A 21,952-nucleotide genomic window follows, 5' to 3' on the forward strand; every position below is an offset into this window, starting at 1 on the left:
ATTTGTTCCAGATTTGGTGCAGAGCTGGGCGGAGTCTATCTCCTTAATTGGTTTGGTTCCTGGATCCAGCCAGTGGGCAGCAGGGTCTAAGGCCCACACCAAATCTGGAAACAGGACCAAGTACATTCAAACAATATCTGCAACCTTTTCATGGTGCATGGGGGGGCCCCCATCAAGACAACAAAACAAAGCAAGTAGACAGACAGGAGCAGGGGAGCAACCAGTTAATGGCTGGACAGTCATCAGGTGGTCATTGGGCAGTAACCAGGCAAGTCTCCAGGCCAGTGTGGGGAGAGTGAGTGGTCCCCTTTAAAATACAATCCACAAGCCCTACTCATCTTCAAAGCCCTTCTTAAAAGGCCAATTTAATGCCATTCCTAGGAAAGTAGTCAACTAGCCAGTAGCCTCTTCCCCTCCACCCCCTCCATCCCCCCCGCCTTACCTCCTTCCCTTCCCCACAGCACATGTATATATGTTTGTACGTATTTATTACTCTATTTATTTATTTATTTTACTTGTACCTATTCTATTTATTTTATTTTGTTAATATGTTTTGTTTTGTTCTCTGTCTCCCCCTTCTAGACTGTGAGCCCACTGTTGGGTAGGGACCGTCTCTATATGTTGCCAACTTGTAATTCCCAAGCGCTTAGTACAGTGCTCTGCACACAGTAAGCGCTCAATAAATACGATTGAATGAATGAATGGCCGGGAGCGGGAGGTGGGAGGAATGGCTATCAGGGCTCTGGAATTCCGGGAGATTCCGAAGGCAGCAGTTGGGGCAGTTGGCGATGCCAGCAGTTAGGAATGGCAGCCGTGGGGGCAGCCCCGGCAGATGCAGCCCCGGCAGATGCTACCACGGGACCCCCAGACCTGGGGGGCAAGCACATGGAGACCATGGAGCAGGAACAGTTTGTTAAGGTGTGGGATCATTTGTCCAAGGACTCTTTGGATCCATAGTATTTACTGTGCGGCGCCTCTGGTAGGAGCCCTGCACTAAGCGGTCGGGAGAGAACAGTGGAGTCGTAGGCCTGACCCCTGCCTCGGAGAAGTTTGCAAACAAGCAGGGGAGGCGGACACTGAAATAAATGACAGGAAGGAGGAAGAAAGTGGAGATCCCAGTGAGTGAGAGTCGTAGTGGCAGCCCGCGCCCGACTGCCGCGAGCAGATGGGCGGACATGAGTGGAGAATAATAATAATAATAATAATAATGGCATTTATTAAGCACTTACTATGTGCAAGGCACTGTTCAAAGTGCTGGGGAGGTTACAAGGTGATTGGGTTGCTCCATGTGGGGCTCACAGTCTTAATCCCCATTTTACAGATGAGGTAACTGAGGCACAGAGAAGTTAAGTGACTTGCCCAAAGTCACATAGCTGACAAGCAGACATCTCCATCTGGATGTCTGCCCGCCACCTAAAACTCAACATGTCCAAGACTGAACTCCTTGTCTTCCCTCCCAAACCCTACCCTCTTCCTGACTTTCCCATCTCTGTTGACGGCACTACCATCCTTCCCGTCTCACAAGCCCGCAACCTTGGTGTCATCCTCGACTCCGCTCTCTCATTCACCCCTCACATCCAAGCCATCACTGAAACCAGCCGGTCTCAGCTCCGCAACATTGCCAAGACCCGCCCTTTCCTCTCCATCCAAACTGCTACCCTGCTCGTTCAAGCTCTCATCCTATCCGATCTGGACTACTGCATCATCCTTCTCTCTGATCTCCCATCCTCGTGTCTCTCCCCACTTCAATCCATACTTCATGCTGCTGCCCAGATTGTCTTTGTCCAGAAATGCTCTGGGCATGTTACTCCCCTCCTCAAAAATCTCCAATGGCTACCAATCAATCTGCGCATCAGGCAGAAACTCCTCACCCTCGGCTTCAAGGCTCTCCATCATCTCACCCCCTCCTACCTCACCTCCCTTCTCTCCTTCTTCAGCCCAGCCCGCACCCTCTGCTCCTCTGCCGCTAATCTCCTCACCGTGCCTCATTCTTGCCTGTCCCGCCATCGACCCCCGGCCCACATCATCCCCTGGGCCTGGAATGCCCCCAATTCCCCTGCCCATCCGCCGAGCTAGCTCTCTTCCTCCCTTCAAGGCCCTACTGAGAGCTCACCTCCTCCAGGAGGCCTTCCCAAACTGAACCCCTTCCTTCCTCTCCCCCTTGTCCCCCTCTCCATCCCCCCATCTTACCTCCTTCCCTTCCCCACAGTACCTGTATATATGTATATATGTTTGTACATATTTATTACTCTATTTATTTTACTTGTACATATCTATTCTATTTATTTTGTTTTGTTAGTATGTTTGGTTTTGTTCTCTGTCTCCCCCTTCTAGACCGTGAGCTCACTGTTGGGTAGGGACTGTCTCTATATGTTGCCAACTTGTACTTCCCAAGCGCTTAGCACAGTGCTCTGCACACAGTAAGCGCTCAATAAATACGATTGATTGATTGATTGATTGACAAGCGGTGGAGCCGGGATTTGAACCCATGACCTCTGACTCCAAAGCCCGTGCTCTCTCCACTGAGTCACGCTGCTCAGGGGAAGAGAGTAGCAGCATGGCTTAGTGGAAAGAGCACAGGCTTGGGAGTCAGAAGATGTAGGTTCTAATTCCAGCTCTGCCACTAATCTGCTCTGTGACCTTGGGCAAGCCACTTAACTTCTCTGTGCTTCAGTTACCTCATATGTAGAATGGGGATTAAGACCATGTACCCCATGTGGGATGAGCTGATTACCTTGTAATAATAATAATGATAATAATAATAATAGGTGCACTGGTGGCTAGATGGAGTAATGCAGACCTTTAGCCCTCTCCCTAGGATTTTAAGCACTTATTACAGTGCTCTGCACACAGTAATTGCTCAATAAATACTATTGAAATATGATTGAATGAATGTGCCAAGTACTGTTCTAAATGCTAGGGTAGATACAAGGTAATCAGGTTATCTCACGTGGGGTTCACAATCTTAATCCCCATTTTACAGATGAGGGAACTGAGGCACAGAGAAGTGAAGTGACTTGCCCAAGGACACATAGCAGAAAAGTGGCGGAGTCAGGACTAGAACCCACATCCTCTGACTTCCAAGCCTGTGCTCTTTCCACTAAGCCACGCTGCTTCTTTTCATAATCTACCCCAGCGCTTAGAACAGTGCTTGGCACATAGTAAGCATTTAACAAATACCATAATTACTATAATTATTATAAAAGGTTGTCTGGAAGGCTGCCTGGACGAGGTGGGATTTTTGAAGATGGGAGAGAGTGATGGTCTGCCAGATGGGAAGGGGGAGGGAGATCCAGGCAGGAGGGAGGGTCTGAGCCTGGGGTCAACAAGAGAGACAAGGGCGAGGCCCAGAATGAAGTGTGCTGAGGTGCACTGGGAGAGGAGTGAAGATAGGAAGGAGGGGGATGGCTGATTGGGAGCCTTAAAGCCAATGATCAAGAGTTTCTACTTGATGTGGAGGGGGATGGGCAATCACTTGAGGTTTTTGAGGAGTGGGGAGACATGCACAGAAAGACATTTTAGAAAAATAATCCAGGCAGCAATCAATCAATTCTATTTATTAAGCACTGTGCAAAGCGCTTGGAAGAGTACAATGTAACAGAGATGATAGACCCATTCCCTCCTTACAACGAACTTCGAGTCTAGAGGGGGAGACAGACATTAACGTAAATAAATCAATTACAACTATGTACATAAATGCTGTGGGACTGAGGGATGGGGGAATATAGGATGCAAGGGTGAAGCAGAAGGGAGTCAGAGAAAAGGAAATGAGGGATTAGTTGGGAAGGCATCTTGGAGGAGATGGGCATTTAAAAAGGTTTTGAAGGTGTGGTCTGCCGCATTTGAATCAATCAATCAATCAATCAATCAATCGTATTTACTGAGCGCTTACTATGTGCAAAGCACTGTACTAAGCGCTTGGGAAGTACAAATTGGCAACACATAGAGACAGTCCCTACCCAACAGTGGGCTCACAGACTAAAAGGGGGAGACAGAGAACAGAACCAAACATACCAACAAAATAAAATAAATAGGATAGAAATGTACAAGTAAAATAAATAAATAAATAAATAAATAGAGTAATAAATATGTACAACCATATATACATATATACAGGTGCTGTGGGGAAGGGAAGGAGGTAAGATGGGGGGATGGAGAGGGGGACGAGGGGGAGAGGAGGGAAGGGGCTCAGTCTGGGAAGGCCTCCTGGAGGAGGTGAGCTCTCAGCAGGGCCTTGAAGGGAGGAAGAGAGCTAGCTTGGCGGAGGGGCAGAGGGAGGGCATTCCAGGCCCGGGGGATGACGTGGGCCGGGGGTCGACGGTGGGACAGGCGAGAGCGAGGTACGGTGAGGAGATCAGCGGCGGAGGAGCGGAGGGTGCGGGCTGGGCTGTAGAAGGAGAGAAGGGGGGTGAGGTAGGAGGGGGCGAGGTGATGGACAGCCTTGAAGCCCAGGGTGAGGAGTTTCTGCCTGATGCGCAGATTGATTGGTAGCCACTGGAGATTTTTGAGGAGGGGAGTAATATGCCCAGAGCGTTTCTGGACAAAGATAATCCGGGCAGCAGCATGAAGTATGGGTTGAAGTGGAGAGAGACACGAGGATGGGAGATCAGAGAGAAGGCTGGTGCAGTAGTCCAGACGGGATAGGATGAGAGCTTGAATGAGCAGGGTAGCAGTTTGGATGGAGAGGAAAGGGCGGATCTTGGCAATGTTGCGGAGCTGAGACCGGCAGGTTTTGGTGACGGCTTGAATGTGAGGGGTGAATGAGAGAGCGGAGTCGAGGATGACACCAAGGTTGCGGGCTTGTGAGACGGGAAGGATGGTAGTGCCGTCAACAGAGATGGGAAAGTCAGGGAGAGGACAAGGTTTGGGAGGGAAGACAAGGAGCTCAGTCTTCGACATGTTGAGCTTTAGGTGGCGGGCGGACATCCAGATGGAGATGTCCTGAAGGCAGGAGGAGATGCGAGCCTGGAGGGAGGGGGAGAGAGCAGGGACAGAGATGTAGATCTGGGTGTCATCAGCGTAGAGATGATAGTTGAAGCCGTGGGAGCGAATGAGGTCACCAAGGGAGTGAGTGTAGATTGAGAACAGAAGGGGACCAAGCACTGAACCTTGGGGAACCCCCACAGTAAGAGGATGGGAGGGGGAGGAGGAGCCTGCAAAAGAGACTGAGAAAGAACGACCAGAGAGATAAGAGGAGAACCAGGAGAGGACGGAGTCTGTGAAGCCAAGGTCAGATAGCGAAGTGGGATTTGAAATGATTTGAAGTGGGAGGGCATTTCAGGCCAGAGGGAAGATGTGGGCCAGGGGTCATCACGAGGTAGATGAGATCAAGTTGAGTAAATTGGCATGAGAGAAGCAGTGTGGCTCAGTGGAAAGAGCCCGGGCTTGGGAGTCAGAGGTCATGGGTTCTAACCCTTGCCCAGCTGTTTGTCAGCTGTGTGACTTCGGGCAAGTCACTTCACTTCTCTGAGCCTCAGTTCCCTCATCTGTAAAATGGGGATTAAGACTGTGAGCACCTCGTGGGACAACCTGTTCACCTTGTAACCTCCCCAGTGCTTAGAACAGTGTTTTGCACATAGTAAACACTTAATAAATGCCATTATTATTATTATTATTTATTATTATGAGAGGAGTGAAGTGTGCGGGTTGGGTTGTAGTAGGAAATCAGGAAGGTAAGGTAGGAGGGGGCAAGGTAACTGAGTGTTTTAAAGTCATTGATGAGAAGTGTCTGTTTGATGTGGAGGTGGAAAGGCAACCACTGGAGGCTCTTAAGAAGTAGGGGCACACGGACTGAACAGTTTTGTAGAAAAATGGTCTGAGCAGCAGAGAGAACTAAGGACTGGAGTGGGGAGAGACAGGAGGCAGGGAGGTCAGTGAGGAGGCTTATGCAGTAGTCAGGGAGGGATAAGATAAGTGCATGGATTAAGATGATAGCATCATCATCATCATCAATCGTATTTATTGAGCGCTTACTATGTGCAGAGCACTGTACTAAGCGCTTGGGAAGTACAAATTGGCAACATATAGAGACAGTCCCTACCCAACAGTGGGCTCACAGTCTAAAAGGGGGAGACAGAGAACAAAACCAAACATACTAACAAAATAAAATAAATAGGATAGATAAATACAAGTAAAATAAATAAATAAATAGAGTAATAAATATGTACAAACATATATACATATATACAGGTGCTGTGGGGAAGGGAAGGAGGTAAGATGGGGGGGATGGAGAGGGTGACGAGGGGGAGAGGAAGGAAGGGGCTCAGTCTGGGAAGGCCTCCTGGAGGAGGAGGTGAGCTCTCAGCAGGGCCTTGAAGGGAGGAAGAGAGCTAGCTTGGCGGATGGGCAGAGGGAGGGCATTCCAAGCCCCGGGGATGACGTGGGCCGGGGGTCGATGGTGGGACAGGCGAGAACAAGGTACGGTGAGGAGATTACCGGCAGAGGAGCGGAGGGTGTGGGCTGGGCTGGAGAAGGAGAGAAGGGAGGTGAGGTAGGAGGGGGCGAGGTGATGGAGCAGTTTGGAGGAAGAGGAAAGGGCAGATTTTAGCAACATCATAAAAGTAGAACCAGCAGGATCTGATGACAGATTGCATATGAGGGTTGAATGAGAGATGAGTGGAGGATAATGCCAAGGTTATGGGCTCATAAGACTGGAAGGATAGTGGTGCCGTCTATAGGATTTGGTGACAGACTGTGAGAGATGAGTGGAGTATAATGACAAGGTTACGAGCTTGTGAGACTGGAAGGATGGTGGTACCATCTACAGTGATGGGAAAGTCATGGGGAGGACAGTGTTTGGGTGGAAAGATACAAAGTTCTGTTTTTGGACATGTTTTGTCAGCAAAGTATGGAATGGAGGGGGAGAGGCTGGAGACAGGGAGGTCAGCAAAGAGGTGGGTGCAGCAGGTTGCCAACCACCACCTCCTGTCAGCAACATACATGGGATCCTGTAAGAGAACCCCCAAAAAGGGAACAAACCCACCCAACGCCCTAGTGTTATTACCAGTCTAAGATGGCAATCAATCAATCAATCAATTGTATTTATTGAGCGCTTACTGTGTGCAGAACACTGTACTAAGTGCTTGGGAAGTACAAGTTGGAAACATGGCATAGTGGATAGAGCACAGGCCTGGGAGTCAGAAGGTCATCATGGGCTCTAATCCCAGCGCTGCCACTTGTCTGCTGTGTGACCTTAAGCAAATCACTTCTCTAGTCCTTAGTCTGGAAAATGGGGATTGAGACTGTGAGTCCCAAGTAAGACAGGGACTGTGTCCAACCCAATTTGCTTGTATACACCCCAGCACTTAGTATAGTGCCTGGCACATAGTATTTAACAAATGCCATAATAATAATTATTATTGTTATTAAGAGATCCACAAAGATGCATCTTACTGGCTCGCCTTTATATTGGTGCAGGGACCAACGGGCTCTGGAGTGCCAGAGCCAAGACCACTGTACCCTGGACCCCTTCTATGCCCTCCAATTTCCTTGCCCCTCCCAGGTTCCACCCTGGAAGTGAGCAGCCTCGCCTCTGACACCGGGTTGGGTAGTCCTGGGGTCTTTCTGCGGTGTGTCTGTGTCCACACCTTTTGAGTATCCCCTGATTGGAAGTCTATCAGTTCTTGGGAAAGGGTCATGGTCAAAGTCATGGTCAGAGTAATGGTCGGGTCAGCTAGTATCCTCTCCTTGGGCTGCTGCTCCTGGGAAGCTTTGCTCCCCCTTCAATGGTAACAGTTTGCCAGGTGGAGATGGGATTTTCTATTCTTTGCTGAAGCCCTGAGTTTCTTCTCCACTGTGTTGGCAACTGCCTGGGTCCCATTCTCCTCTTGTGCTCTATTTGCTATTGTGTGGCTCTTGATATCTGCCTTGGTTTGTTACTGCCAGGAATTGCCTGCCCCACCTCATTCTCCTGCTCCTTCTAGTATTCCCCAAAGTTACCCCAACGTGGGCCAAAGGACTCCTAACCACAATGCCTAGTCTCCATTACACAATAATCTAGCTGAGGTATGACCAGAGCTTGGACCAGCTTAGGGGTTTCTGGATGGAGAGGAAGGGGTGGATCCAGAAAAGCAGTGAGGCCTAGTGGATAGAGCATGGGGCTGGGAGTTAGAGGACCTGGATCTAATCTCTAACCTGCCAACTGCTTGCTGTGTGACCTTAGGAAAGTCACTTAACTTCTCTGTGCCTCAGTTTCCTCAACTGAAAAATGGGGATTCAATCCCTGTTCTCCAGGCTGTGAGCCCTGTTGTGGGACAGTGACTGTGACTGACCTAATTAACTTGTACCTACCCTAGTGCTTAGAACAGTGCTTGGCGCATGGCAAGCACTTAACAAATATGATAAAACAAAATGCAGGAGATTCTGGGAAGGAAGAGAACCGGCAGGATGTATCAGTGGGCTGGCTGTGAAAGTATTGGAAGACTCTGCTCAAGTGAGTTGCCTACATCCACTTTCTCAAGTTCCTCTCCTCCAATTTTCTCCTTAACTTTCTCCAATCTAGCTTCTGACCCCTTCACTCCGTAGAATCCTCTCTCTCAAAGGTCACCAATGATTCCCTTCTTGTCAAATCCAATAGCCTCTATGCCATTCTAATCCTCCTCAACCTCTCAGCTACCTTCAACACTCTGGACCACCCCCTTCTCCTGGAAACAGTTTCCAACCTTGGCTCCACTGACACTATCCTCTCCTGGTTCTCATCCTATCTCTCTGGCCGCTCAGTTTCAGCCTCTTTCACGGGCTCCTCCTCTGCCTCCCACCCCTAACCACTAGTGTCTCTCAAGGTTTGGTTGTAGGTCCCCTTCTATTCTCCATCTACACACACTCCCTCAGAGAACGCATTCACTCACAAGGCTTCAACTACCACCTCCATGTGAATGATACCCTAATCTATCTCTCTGCCTCTCTGTAGTCTCACATTTCCTCCTTCATCTCTACTTGTTATGTACTGCCATCACCTCAGACTTAACATGTCAAGAACAGAACTCTGTATCTTCCCACCCAAACCCTGTCCTCCCCCTGACTTCATTCATTCATTCAATCATATTTATTGAGCGCTTACTGTGTGCAGAGCACTGTACTAAGCGCTTGGGAAGTACAAGTTGGCAACATATAGAGATGGTCCCTACCCAACAGTGGGCTCACAGTCTAGAAGGGGGAGACAGACAATAAAACAAAACATATTAACAAAATAAATTCAATAGAATAAATATGTACAAATAAAATAAATAAATAAATAGAGTAACAAATACGTACAAACATATATACATATATACAGGTGCTGAGGGGAGGGGAAGGAGGTAAGGCGGGGTGATGGAGAAGGGGAGGAGGGGGAGAGGAAGGAGGGGGCTCAGTCTGGGAAGGCCTCTTGGAGGAGGTGAGCTCTCAGTAGGGCTTTGAAGGGAGGAAGAGAGTGACACTCTCTTCCTCTTCCCCAACACTGTATTTGGTACCACCTTTCTTCCTTCTAGACTGTGAGCCCACTGTTGGGTATGGACTGTCTCTATATGTTGCCAACTTGTACTCCCCAAGCGCTTAGTACAGTGCTCTGCACACAGTAAGTGCTCTATTTATTTATTTATTTATTTATTTTACTTGTACATTTCTATCCTACTTATTTTATTTTGTTGGTATGTTTGGTTCTGTTCTCTGTCTCCCCCTTTTAGACTGTGAGCCCACTGTTGGGTAGGGACTGTCTCTATGTGATGCCAATTTGTACTTCCCAAGCGCTTAGTACAGTGCTCTGCACATAGTATGCGCTCAATAAATACGATTGATTGATTGACTGATTATAAATACAATTGATTGATTGATTGATTCCTGCCTCATAAGCCCCTAATCCATGACCCCTGTCTCTCATTCGACCCACATATTCTATCCATCACTAAATCCTGTTGGTTCAACCATCACAACATTGCTAAAATCTGCCCTTTCCTCTCCATTCAAACTGCTACTATATGAATCCAACCACTTATCTTAGCCCACCTTGATTACTCTATCAGCCTCCTTGCTGACTTTCCAGTCTCCTGTCTCTACCCACTCCAATCCATACTTCACTCTCCTGCCCAGATCATTTTCCTACAAAAACGTTCAGACCACGCTACCCTACTCTTCAAAAAACTCCAGGGGTTGCCCCTCCACTTCCACATCAAACAGAAACTCCCTAGCATTGGCTTTAAGGCACACAGTCACCTTTCCCCCTCCTACCTCACCTCGCTACTTTCCTACTACAACACAGCCCACACATGTCACTCCTCTAATGCTAAACCAGAGAAACAGAAAAGCAGCGTGGCTCAGTGGAAAGAGCCCGGGCTTGGGAGTCAGAGGTCGTGGGTTCTAATTCCAGCTCCGCCACTTGTCAGCTGTGTGACTTTGGACAAGTTACTTCACTTCTCTGGACCTCAGTTCCCTCATCTGTGAAATGGGGATTAAGACTGTAAGCCCCACATGGGACAACCTGATCACCTTGTATCCCCCCCGGTGCTTAGAACAGCACATAGTAAGCACTTAACAAATGCTATTATCATTATTATTATTAATAAACTTCTCACTCTTCCTCAATTTCAACTACCTCGATGCCAACCTCTTGCCCATGAGCAGCATGGCGTAGTGGATAGACTGCGGCCTGGGAGCCAGAATGTCCTGGGTTCTAATCCTGGCTCTGCCACTTGACTGCTGCCTGGTCTGGGCAAGTCACTTCACTTCTCTGTGCCTCAGTTACCTCATCTGTAAAATGGGGATTGAGACTGTGAGCCCCACATAGGAGAGAGATGCATCCAACCCTATTTGCTTGTATCTACTCCAGCGCTTAGTACAATGCCTGGCTCACAGTAAAAGCTTAATAAAAACCACAATTGTTATTTTTTTTCCAAGAAGCCATCCTGGGTTGAGATCAACTACCTGCTGAAAGTCACCTGCATCCTGATCAGCGTTTTCACGGAGCGTTCTGCCTTTTTTGGCATGAATGGTAATGGCCTGCAATCACTTCCCCCCGGCTCCTCCGTCTCTGCCCCAGTCTAGACCATGTCCAGCCCTGACCCTTTCCAGCCTCTGACCTCTCCTTCCTCCACCTTCCTTGAGTCCACCTATCTCTGATCCTGCCATTTTTGACCTTGCCTTCCCTAACCCTGTCTTCCCTGATCCTACCCATCCATGAACCTGCCCATCCCTGAGCTCCTAGGGGAGACAGAAGCAAGCTGGAACAGGCTTGAGCTGGAGGTGGGGATAGGGGAAGGAGGAGGTGGGGGAGGGGGAGGAAGGGGGAAGGTAGGGAAGAGGAAACAAGGAGGAGAAGGGGGAGGAAGAGGAAGAGGAAGAAGTAGAGGAGGATAGGAGGAGGAAGAGGAAAGGAGGAGGAAAGGAGGACACCACAGGTCTCTCTTTAGTGTTGGAATGGCCGATGCAGGAAGAGCAGGAGAAGCCTGAATGGGAAAGCCAGAGATTCCCACACTGCAGGGATGAGCCTGGGGCACAGGAAGGCTGGTATGGGATAATAATAGTATTAATAATAATTATGGTATTTGTTAAGTGTTTACTACGTGCCAGGGACTGTATTAAGCACTGGGGTGGATACAAGCAAATTGGGTTGGATTCAGTCCCTGCCTCACGTGGGGCTCACAGTCTCAATCCCCATTTTACAGAAGAGGTAACTGAGGCACAGAGAAGTAAAATGACTGTCCCAAGGTCACACTGCAGACAAGTGGCAGAGTGAGGGTTAGAACCCATGACCTTCTGGCTCCCAGACCTGTGCTCTATCCACTACACCGGGCTGCTTCTCTATGGGAAGAGAAGGAATCCAAGCAGAAAGGGGGTCCACCCAGCTCTGAGCATACAGAGGGGAAGGTGCTGTTGGGCCATGCAGCAGGAATACAGTGCTTCAGGGCAGGAATCCTGTCTACTAACTCTGTTGTATGTTTCCAAGCACTGAGTACCTGGCTCGAGGGCAGAGATCATCTCTACCAACTCTCTTGTGTGCTCACAAGTGCTCTGTAAGGTGATCAAGGTTAGGGATTGCAGGGATCATAATAATAATAACAATAATGATAATGATATTAAACACTTACTATGTGCCGAGCACTCTTCTAAGCTATATGCCAAGCACTGCTCTAAGCGCTGGGGTAGATACAAGGTAACCAGTTGTCCCACAAGGGGCTCACAGCCTTCATCCCCATTTTGCCGATGAGGTAACTGAGGCACAGAACATTAAGTGCCTTGCCCAGGTCACACGGCTGATAAGTGGTGGGGCCAGGATTAGGCTGTGAGCCCGTTGTTGGGTAGGAACTGTCTCTATATGTTGCTGATTTGTACTTCCCAAGTGCTTAGTACAGTGCTTTGCACACAGTAAGTGCTCAATAAATACGATTGAATGAATGAGAAGTCTCATCTCAAAGACAAGAGGAAACCCAATTCTGTTCCCCGCCCATCAGCTCCTTGTGGTGTCTCCTCCCTACAAGGCAGCACGGGGCCGGAGGGGTCGGGCCAGGAGTCCCCAGCTTGGTGAGCAAGCTAGCCCAAGCCTAGGCCATAATGGGGAATGATCCACATATCCATAATAATAATAATAATTTGTTAAGTGCTTATTACGTGCCAAGCACTGTTCTAAGCGCTGGGGTAGATACAAGGTAATGAGGTTGTCCCACTTGGGGCTCACAGTCTTAATCCCCATTTTACAGATGAGGGAACAGAAGCACAGAGAAGTCAAATGACTTGCCCAAAGACAAAGCTGATCAGTGGTGGAGCCAGAATTAGAATCCATGACTTCTTATTCCCAAGCCTGGACTCTTTCCACTATGCCATGCTACACAGCTGACAATTGGCAGAGCCAGGATTTGAACCCTTGACCTCTGACTCCAAAGCCTGTGCTCTTTCCACTTAGCCACACTGCTTCTCAAGCTTATGGTGGTCAGGGAACAGGTCTACCATCTCTATCATAGTCTCCTAAGTGATTAGTACAGTGCTCTGAACATAGTAGGTTTCAATAAATACAATAGATTGATTGATCCATCTGACCATCTACCCATCCACCCATCCACCACTCCCTCCATTTTTCTGCTCATCCATCCATCCATCCATCAAGCCATCCATTTAACTACCTGTCCACCATCCATCCCTCCATCAATCAATCAATCAATCATATTTATTGAGCGCTTACTGTGTGCAGAGCACTGTACTATGCGCTTGGGAAGTACAAGTTGGCAACATATAGAGACGGTCCCTACCCAACAGTGGGCTCACAGTCTAGAAGAGTGGGCTCACAGTCTAGAAGACTGTCCATCCGTCCATCCATCTGTCCATTCATTCAATCCATCCACCCACCCATCCTACCATCCATCCATCCTTTCATCCATTCATCATCCATCTCTGTATGACCATCCATCCATCTATCTGTCCTTCTATACCTCCATTCATCCCTCTATTGGCCCTCCCATCCATAATAATAATAATGGCATTTATTAAGTGCTTACTATGTGCAAAGCACTGTTCTAAGCGCTGGGGAGGTTACAAGGTGATCAGGTTGTCCCACGGGGGGCTCACAGTCTTAATCCCCATTTTACAGAAGAGGAAACGGAGGCACAGAGAAGTTAAGTGACTTGCCCAAAGTCACACAGCTGACACTTGGTGGAGCTGGAATTCAAACCCATGACCTCTGACTCCAAAGCCCGGGCTTTTTCCACTGAGCCACGCTGCTTCTCCATCCATTTGCCCATTTACCTAAGTACTGGCCATCTTTTCATCCATCAGTGTATCCACTAATCCATTCATCTATTCATTTGTTTTTCTGTTTGTCCGTCCACCTGCTCATCCATCTGTTCACCCATCAGTCCATCTACTCATCCATCCATCCCTCTGTCCATCCACTAATCCATTCATCCCTCCATCCACCCATATTTCCCTCCATGCACCAATCCAAACACTCATCCACCCGTCCATCATCAATCAATCAATCAATCAATCGTATTTATTGAGTGCTTACTGTGTGCAGAGCACTGTACTGAGTGCTTGGAAAGTGCAAGTTGGCAACATATAGAGACGGTCCCTACCCAACAGTGGACTCACAGTCTAGAAGGGGGAGACAGAGAACAAAACCAAATATATTAACAAAATAATATTAACAAAATACATATATATATATATATATATATATATATATATATATATATCATCCATCCTTCCTCTCATCCACTCATCTGTCCATTCATCCAGTCCATCCACCATCTGTCCATCAATCCATCTGTTCATCTACTCATGCATCTACCGCTCTGTTCATCCATCCATCCTTTCACTCATCCATCCGTCCATCCATCAGTCAATCTATTGTATTTATTGAGCATTTACTGTATTCAGAGAATTGTCCTGAGTGTTTGGGAGAGTACAGTACAACAGAGTTGGAAGACAAATTCCCTGCCCACAAAGAGCTTACAGTCTAGAAGGGAAGACAGACATTAATACAAATAAATACATTCCGGCCTTGTACATAAATGCTGCGGGGCTAGGGAAGGAGTGAATAAAGGGTGCAAATTCAAGTGAAAGGGTGACATATAAGGGAGTGGGAGAAGAGGAAATGAGGGCTTTGCTGAGGAAGGCCTCTTGTAGAAGACCTGATTTTAATAAGGCTTTGAAGGTGCGGAGAGTAAGAGTCTGTCAGATATGAAGGGGGAGCGAGTTCCAGGCCAGAGGCAGGAAGTGGGCGAGAGGTCAGCAGTGAAATAAACGAGATCTAGGTTCAATGAATAGGTTGACATTAGAGGAGCCAAGTGGGCAGGCTAGGTCGTAGAAGGAAATCAGTAAGATAGGAGGTGGCAAAATGATGCAGTGTTTAAAAACTGATGAGGAGGCATTTCTGTTTGTTACAGAGGTGGATGAGCAACCACTGGAGGATCTTGAGGAGTGGGCAGATGTGGACTGAACGGTTTTGTAGAAAAATGATCTGGGCAGCAGAGTGGCATATGGACTGGAGGGGGAGAGACAGGGGGCAGGGATCAGTCCATCCATCCATCCATCCATCCATCCATCCATCCATCCATCCATCCATCCATCCAACCATCCCTTCATTCGTCCACCCATCTGACCATCCATCTGTCAATCTATATCCCACATCAACCTATCAATCATGTCTGTCCATGCAATCCATCCACCCACCCATCCATTCACCAGTCTATCCATCTGTCAGTCCATCCATCCATCCATCCATCCATCCATCCATCTGTTCATCTGTCAATCAATACACCTATTTGACTATCCACCACCTATCTATCTGCCCACCATCCATACGTCCGTCCATCCATCCTTCCACCCATGCCTTTGCTTGGCTCTTCCTGCAGACCCACAGCAAGCCCATGTTGACCCTTCCCGTAATGTCACTCAGCCCGCGGGTCTCCATATGTTTCCCCTACTCTGTCACGGCTCAGGGCCCCCTCTCCTGCTCCCGTCCATCCCTCTCTAGTCTTGCTGACCCTGTACTTCGTGAAATTCCACCACTGGGATGAGAACCTTTCCACGGCCATCTACCACGCCTTCATGGGCTCGTGCTATTTGTTCACCATCGTGGGAGCCATCGTGGCCGACTCCTGGCTGGGGAAATACAAGTAAGGAGGCCGTGGCGCTGGAGGAGCAGCTGGCAGCCCGTTGAGGAAGGGGTTGGGGGTGGGCATGCGAGCGGGGCCACTGGCCATCAGTGCCCACCGCCACAGAGAAGGAGAGGCACTGCCCATGTAACTCACTCATGGCTCGGCTCAGCATCAGAGGGCACCTAGGAAAGAACTACCCCTTCAGGACCAGAGCTCGCTTAGTGTGTGTTTGTGTGTGTTCTTGTTTCCAGTGAAACTCTGGGGTCTGGGAAGAGGGGTCAGCAGATGACCCATGACATGACAATAATAACTGTGATACTTGTTAAGTACTTACTAGGTGACAAGCACAGTAATAAGTGCTGGAGTAGATTCAGGTTAATCAGGTCAGACACAATCTTCTGTCCCACCCAGGACTCACAGTCTGGGGAGAAGGGTGTACTGGCATTTAATCCCATTTCCCAGGTGAGGAAACAGAGGCCCAGAGAAATTAAATGACTTGCCCACGGTCATGCAGCAGGGTGGGGATTAGAACCAGTTCCTCCGACTCCCAAGCCGAGGCTCATTCCACTAGGCTGCACTGCTTCCTCTGTGCTCCACGGGCTGCTGGCAGCCTCCTCGCTCACTTGCTAGCCACACAAACCACCGGCCCTAAAATCAGCTCCTCCACATAGGACCTCAGCCCTGAAATGTCAGAACCAAAGCTCATCCACTGTTGTCAGTGGGCGACCCCGTTGACATTTGGACATTTGTAATGATGTGACACCCTCTCCTATCAATCAATCAATCAATCAGTTGTATTTATTGAGTGCTTACTGTGTGCAGGGCATTGTACTAAGCACTTTGGAGAGTACAACACAACAATAGACCCATTCCCTGCCTACAATGGGCTTACAGTCCAGAGGAGGAAACAGACATTAATATAAATAAATTCATTCATTCGGTCATTCATTCAATCGTATTTATTGAGTGCTTACTGTGTGCAGAGCACTGTACTAAGCACTTGGGAAGTACAAGTTGGCAACATATAGAAACGGTCCCTACTCAACAGCGAGCTCACAGTCTAGAAGGGGGATACAGACAACAAAACAAAACATATTAACGAAATAAAATAAATAGAATAAATATGTGCAAGTAAAATGAATAAATAGAGTAATAAATACGTACAAACATATTTACATATATACAGGTGCTGTGGGGAGGGGAAGGAGGTAAGGCGGGGGGATGGGGAGGGGGAAATAAATAAATAACAGATATATCCTTGAGTGCTGTGGGACTGGGGTCGGAGGTGGTGAATTAAGGAAGCAAGTCGGGGTGATGCAGAAGGGAGTGGGAAAAGGGGAAAGGAGGGCTTAGTCAGGGAAGGCCTCATGGAGGCGATGTGCCTTCAATAAGGCTTTGAAAGTGGAGAAAGTAATCCTCTGTCAGACATGAGGAGGGCGGGCATTCCAGGGCAGAGGCAGGATGTGGATGAGAGGATGGCGACTAGACAGACGAGATCAAGATACAGTGAGTAGGTTGGCATTAGAGAATCAAAATGTGCAGGCTGGGTTGTAGTAGGAGAATAGTGAGGTGAGTTATAGGTGGACAGGTGATTGAGATTGATTGGTTAATTGATTAATAATTATTTTTATATTTGCTGAAGTTTACTGGGAGCCAGCACCATGCTAAGGGCTGGGATAGATATAATTCAATCAGATCGAACTCAATTCCTATCCCTTGTGGGGCTCACAGTCTAATGGGGAGGAGAACAGGTATTGAATCCTTATTTTACAAATGGGGAAACTGAGGCACAGGAAAGTGACATTACTTGCTCGAACTCACCCAACAGGCCAGTGGTGGAGCCGGGATTCAAACTTGGGTCTCCTGTGTCCCAGGCTTGTGCCCTTTCCCCCAGGATCTCTGCTTCTCAGACTTCCCTTCCTGTTTATCTCCTTCTCACTTCTCCCCTCTGCTCAGCCATATTTTATGGGGGGGGCAAGGATGCATGTGGGGGGGGGCATGTAGGCCACACGCAGACCCTCAATGCCTCCGCCCTCTGGGCATTTCCTTTCCAGGGCGACCGTGGTCTGGTACATCCTATACCTGCTGGGCTTCATCTTCCTGTTGCTCAGCTCGCTGCCGTTCTCTTGGGGACAAGCCCTGCCCAAGTGAGTGCCTCTTCACAGCTTGGCGGTTGCAGGGAACAATGTTGGGTGCCCTCAGTGGGAGGTCTGGAGGAGAAAGTGGAGGAGGAGGAGGGAGGGCAACCCCAGGGTAGCAACCCCCCTCAGACCCCATCCCTGTCCTGGCTGCTGCCCCACCCCACATTGCCATTCCCAGCAATGCTCCTGCTCTCAAACACTGAGGGACAATGGCACAGGCTGGGCATGTGAAGATGGGGGCTGGGCACGGGCAGACAAGGGCCGGGTGTGTGCAACCAGGGGCCGGCTGTGTGCAGAAGGGGCCCGGGCAAATGCAGGCGGGAGCTGGGGATGTGAAGACGGGGTCTGGGTGTGCTCAGACAGGGGCCAAGCCCGTGCAGATGGTGGCCGGTTCAGGGTCAATGAGCAGAGCAGGGTCAGGTGTGGACAGAAGGAGTCACCATGGGCAGAGCTGGATGCTGCTGTGTGTGGTGGTATGCTGACCGGCACCTCAATGGGTCAGAGACTTCCCTAGCCCTCCCCCAGGACTCACAATTGCCCTGAGCCGGGACCCTTCCCACTGCTCTTTGTCGTGGCCACTGGCCTCCCCCCAGCCCGTGGCCTGGACCAGCCATCGCGGCTCCTGGCCCTCCTGGGGCCCTCAGAGAGGTGATGGGTGGAAAGAAGGGGGGACAATGGGACAATGAGGGTGGAAGAAGGGGCTTCCCTGCAGCAGTGGCAGGGGTGGCAGGAACACCAGGTGTGGCGGGGGCTGTGGGGGCTGTAGGGGAGACGGGGGTGGCAGGTTTGGCTAGGGCAGAGCCTGAACCAACAGCCTCTGTTCTGGGCTCTTTCTGGCAGGCTCCTGATCGGGGCGGGCCTGACCCTGATCGCCTTCGGGGTCGGAGGCATTAAGCCCTGCACCACCGCTTTCTTCGGAGATCAATTTCAGGAAGGACATGTGAGAGACCATCCCCTCCCCTGATCCTCCCTGAGCCCCCTGGGGACCGGCCTGGGTGGGACAATACCATATACTTGATAATAATGATGATAATAATAATAATTTCGGTATTAATTAAGCGCTTAGCACGGGCCAAGGATTGTGAGAGATACAAGATAATCAGGTCGGATACAGTCCCTTTCCCTCATTGGGGCTTGCAGTCTAAGTAACAAGGAGAATAGGGATAGAATCCTCCGATGAGGAATCTGAGACCCAAAGAAGGGAAGGGATTTGCCCAAGATCACACAGCAGCCAAGTGGCAGAGCAGGGACTAGAAGTCAGGTCCTCTGACTCCCTGGACCCAGGCTCTTTCCACTAAGCCGTGCTCCTTCCTTGAGGTGGGGGGGTGGGGTGGGGGTGGGGTGTGTGTGTGTGTGTGTGTGTGTGTGTGTGTGTGTGTGTGTGTGTGTGTGTGTGTGTGTGTGTGTGTGTGTGTGTGAGACAATGAAGCCCCTTCTCCCTGTCTTGCTTCAGGTGGAAGTGAGAAGACAATTCTTTGCTATTTTGTATTTTTTAATCAACCTGGGTGTGTTGATCTCCATGTGTGTCACTCCACTGCTTACAAGTGAGTTACTTCTGCCTCAGACAGTCAGAGAACTTTAAAGAGTTGCCCTGTCCCCGTTCTGTCCAAGCCCCTGCCACTGCCCCTGCCCCTATCTTGCCCCACTTATGGCCCTGCTCTGCCCCTGCCTCTGCCCCTACCCCGCCTTCCTTATGCCCCTTCCGGGACACTGCTCTGTCTGTGCTCCAGCATCTGCCCCACCCCACCTCATCCCTGCCCTGCCCCTGCTACTATCTGTTCCTCCCTCCCTCCCTCCCTCGGCCGGCCTCTGCAGAAGACTTCGAGTGTTTCGGAAAGGACTGCTACGGGCTGGCGTTTGGGGCTAGTGGAGGCATCTTGCTGTTTTCGTTCGGTAGGTTGGGGCTGCATGAGGAGCGGTCAAGGAAATGGAGGAGCGGGTTCTGTGGTGGGGGTTCTGGCCAGGAGGGCAACAATGGGCAGGATCCAGGGGGATGCTGACCTGCTCCCTGGACTCCTAGAGGTCATTATTGCCTGAGAAGCAGCCTGCTCAGGGCCCCTTGAACCCCTGGGACCCAGCCGCCGGCTCCAGGGGGACAGCCCAGCCCCATAAGGGGGACATCAGACCAGGGGGAACACCCTGGCCCCGCCAGGGACACACCAGCCCCAACCAGGACACACTTGCTTAGAGGGGACACCCAGGACCAGGAAGGACATCCCATTCCTAACGGGGACACACCAGCCCAGGGAGGACACCCCAGCCCAGGCAGAACAGCGCGGCCCCATCAGGGACACGTCAGGCTAGTGTGGACACCCCAGCCACTTCAGGAACACATCAGCTCAGGGGAGACATCAGTTGGTCAATCAGTTAATCAAGTTGAATGGAGCAAGGTAGCCAGAACCCCAGGGTTCGAACCAATGTGCTGAGGCCCTCCCTCCTTGGGCGCTTTTGTAGCTCCATGGGTCAGCCTGGGCCCCATCAGGGCTGTTGGGATGGAAGCTGGGGCAGGTTGGAAGTGGGTAGAGGGCTCTGCCAGGCCCTGCCTGGCCCCATCCTCACCCAAGAACCAGTTCAGATCCAAATGGGCCTCTGCTGCCAGGTTACTGGACCAGGGGAACCGGGCCTGGAGAACTGGACCAGGAAAAGAGGGCCAGGGGAACTGGACAAGGAGACCCAGGCTTGGGGAACCGGACCAGGGGAATAGGGTCTGGGGAGGCGGGCCTGGGGGTGTGGACCTGAGTAGCAAGTTCTAAGGACCTGGCTCTGGAGAACAGGCTGGGAAAACTGGCCCTGCAGAACAGGAATCTGGGAACCGGGCCCAGGGAACTGGATCCGGTGCTCCCTCTCGCTCCTTTCCTCCCCTCCTTTCCATCCCCTTCCTCCCCTGTCCTCCATCAGTGGCAGGGATGGTGGTGGTGTGGCAGTGTACAGGGCCAGGAGGGAGAGCAAGTGTCCCCTGTGGCCCCAGAGCAGGACAGCTGACCCTGCCTGCCCTGCCCCATCCCAGCACCTCCTTAGAGGCCAGCCCCCTGTGCCCCCTCATCATCAATCGTATTTATTGAGCGCTTACTATGTGCAGAGCACTGTACTAAGCGCTGGGGGGATACAGGATGATCAGGTTGTCCCACGGGAGGCTCACAGTCTTATACCCCTCCCACCTATACCTCTCATGTGCACATCTTCACACTCTATTAATAATAATAATGACGGTATTTGTTAAGCACTTACTATGTGCAAAGCACTGTTCTAAGGGCTGGGGGGATACAGGATGATCAGGTTGTCCCACGGGAGGCTCACAGTCTTAATCCCCATTTTACAGATGAGGGAACTGAGGCACAGAGAAGTTAAGTGACTTGCCCAAAGTCACACAGCTGGCAATTGGTTGAGCCGGGATCATCATCATCATCATCATCAATCGTATTTATTGAGCGCTTACTAAGTGCAGAGCACTGTACTAAGCGCTTGGGAAGTACAAATTGGCAACATATAGAGACAGTCCCTACCCAACAGTGGGCTCACAGTCTCTTTCCACTGACCCACACTGCTTCTCAGTGGTAAGTGCCGGGCTTGGGAGTCAGAGGTCATTTGTTCCAATCCCAGTTCCCTCACATGTTAGCTGTGTGACTTTGGGCAAGTCACTTAACTTCTCTGGGCCTCAGTTCCCTCATCTCTAAAATGGGAATGAAGACTGTGAGCCCCACGTGGGACAACATGATGACCTTGTATCTACTCCAGTGCTTAGAACAGTGCTTGGCACAGAGTAAGCACTTAGCAAATACCAACATTATTATCAGTGCTTAGAATAGTGCTTGGCACATAGTAAGTGCTTAACAAATGCCATCATTATTATTACTCCTCCTCCCTGTTCCTGTAATCTGCTGTCTGTCTTCCCAGCTAGGCTTTAAGCTCCTCATTCATTTAATTCATTCAATCATATTTACTGAGCAGGTACTAGGTGCAGAGCACTGTACTTTATGGTCAGGGATGGCATGGGCAGGAATCGTGTCTACTAACTCTATTGTCCTCTCCCAAGTGTTCAGTACAATGCTCTGCCCACAGTAGACTTGAAGCTCCTTGAGGGCAGGGACAGTGTCTACTAAACCTACTGTACTCTCCCAAATGCTCAGTATGGTGCTCTGCCCACAGTAGTGTGCAAGCTCCTTGAGAGTAGGTATCGTGTCTCCTAATAACTATACTCTCCCAAGTGCTCAGTACAGTGCTCTATCCACAGTAGTTTGAGAGCTTCTT

General features: G+C 49.9%; 1 protein-coding gene across 1 annotated transcript in view; it reads left to right on the forward strand.

The window, feature by feature from the left end:
* Positions 1 to 829: 829 nt before the first annotated feature.
* LOC119932072 (solute carrier family 15 member 2-like) overlaps positions 830 to 21,952 on the forward strand; it is an 82,351-nt gene continuing 61,228 nt past the window's right edge. Inside the window, exons 1-7 of the mRNA XM_038750922.1 lie at positions 830 to 918; positions 10,870 to 10,963; positions 15,440 to 15,581; positions 17,618 to 17,710; positions 18,545 to 18,644; positions 19,158 to 19,248; positions 19,520 to 19,597. Of these exons, the coding sequence (XP_038606850.1) occupies positions 886 to 918; positions 10,870 to 10,963; positions 15,440 to 15,581; positions 17,618 to 17,710; positions 18,545 to 18,644; positions 19,158 to 19,248; positions 19,520 to 19,597 (631 nt within the window). The 5' untranslated portion in view covers positions 830 to 885. The remainder of the gene's footprint in view (positions 919 to 10,869; positions 10,964 to 15,439; positions 15,582 to 17,617; positions 17,711 to 18,544; positions 18,645 to 19,157; positions 19,249 to 19,519; positions 19,598 to 21,952) is intronic.

Source organism: Tachyglossus aculeatus, chromosome 1, assembly GCF_015852505.1.
Source record: "Tachyglossus aculeatus isolate mTacAcu1 chromosome 1, mTacAcu1.pri, whole genome shotgun sequence".
In the NCBI taxonomy this organism is placed as follows: domain Eukaryota; kingdom Metazoa; phylum Chordata; class Mammalia; order Monotremata; family Tachyglossidae; genus Tachyglossus; species Tachyglossus aculeatus.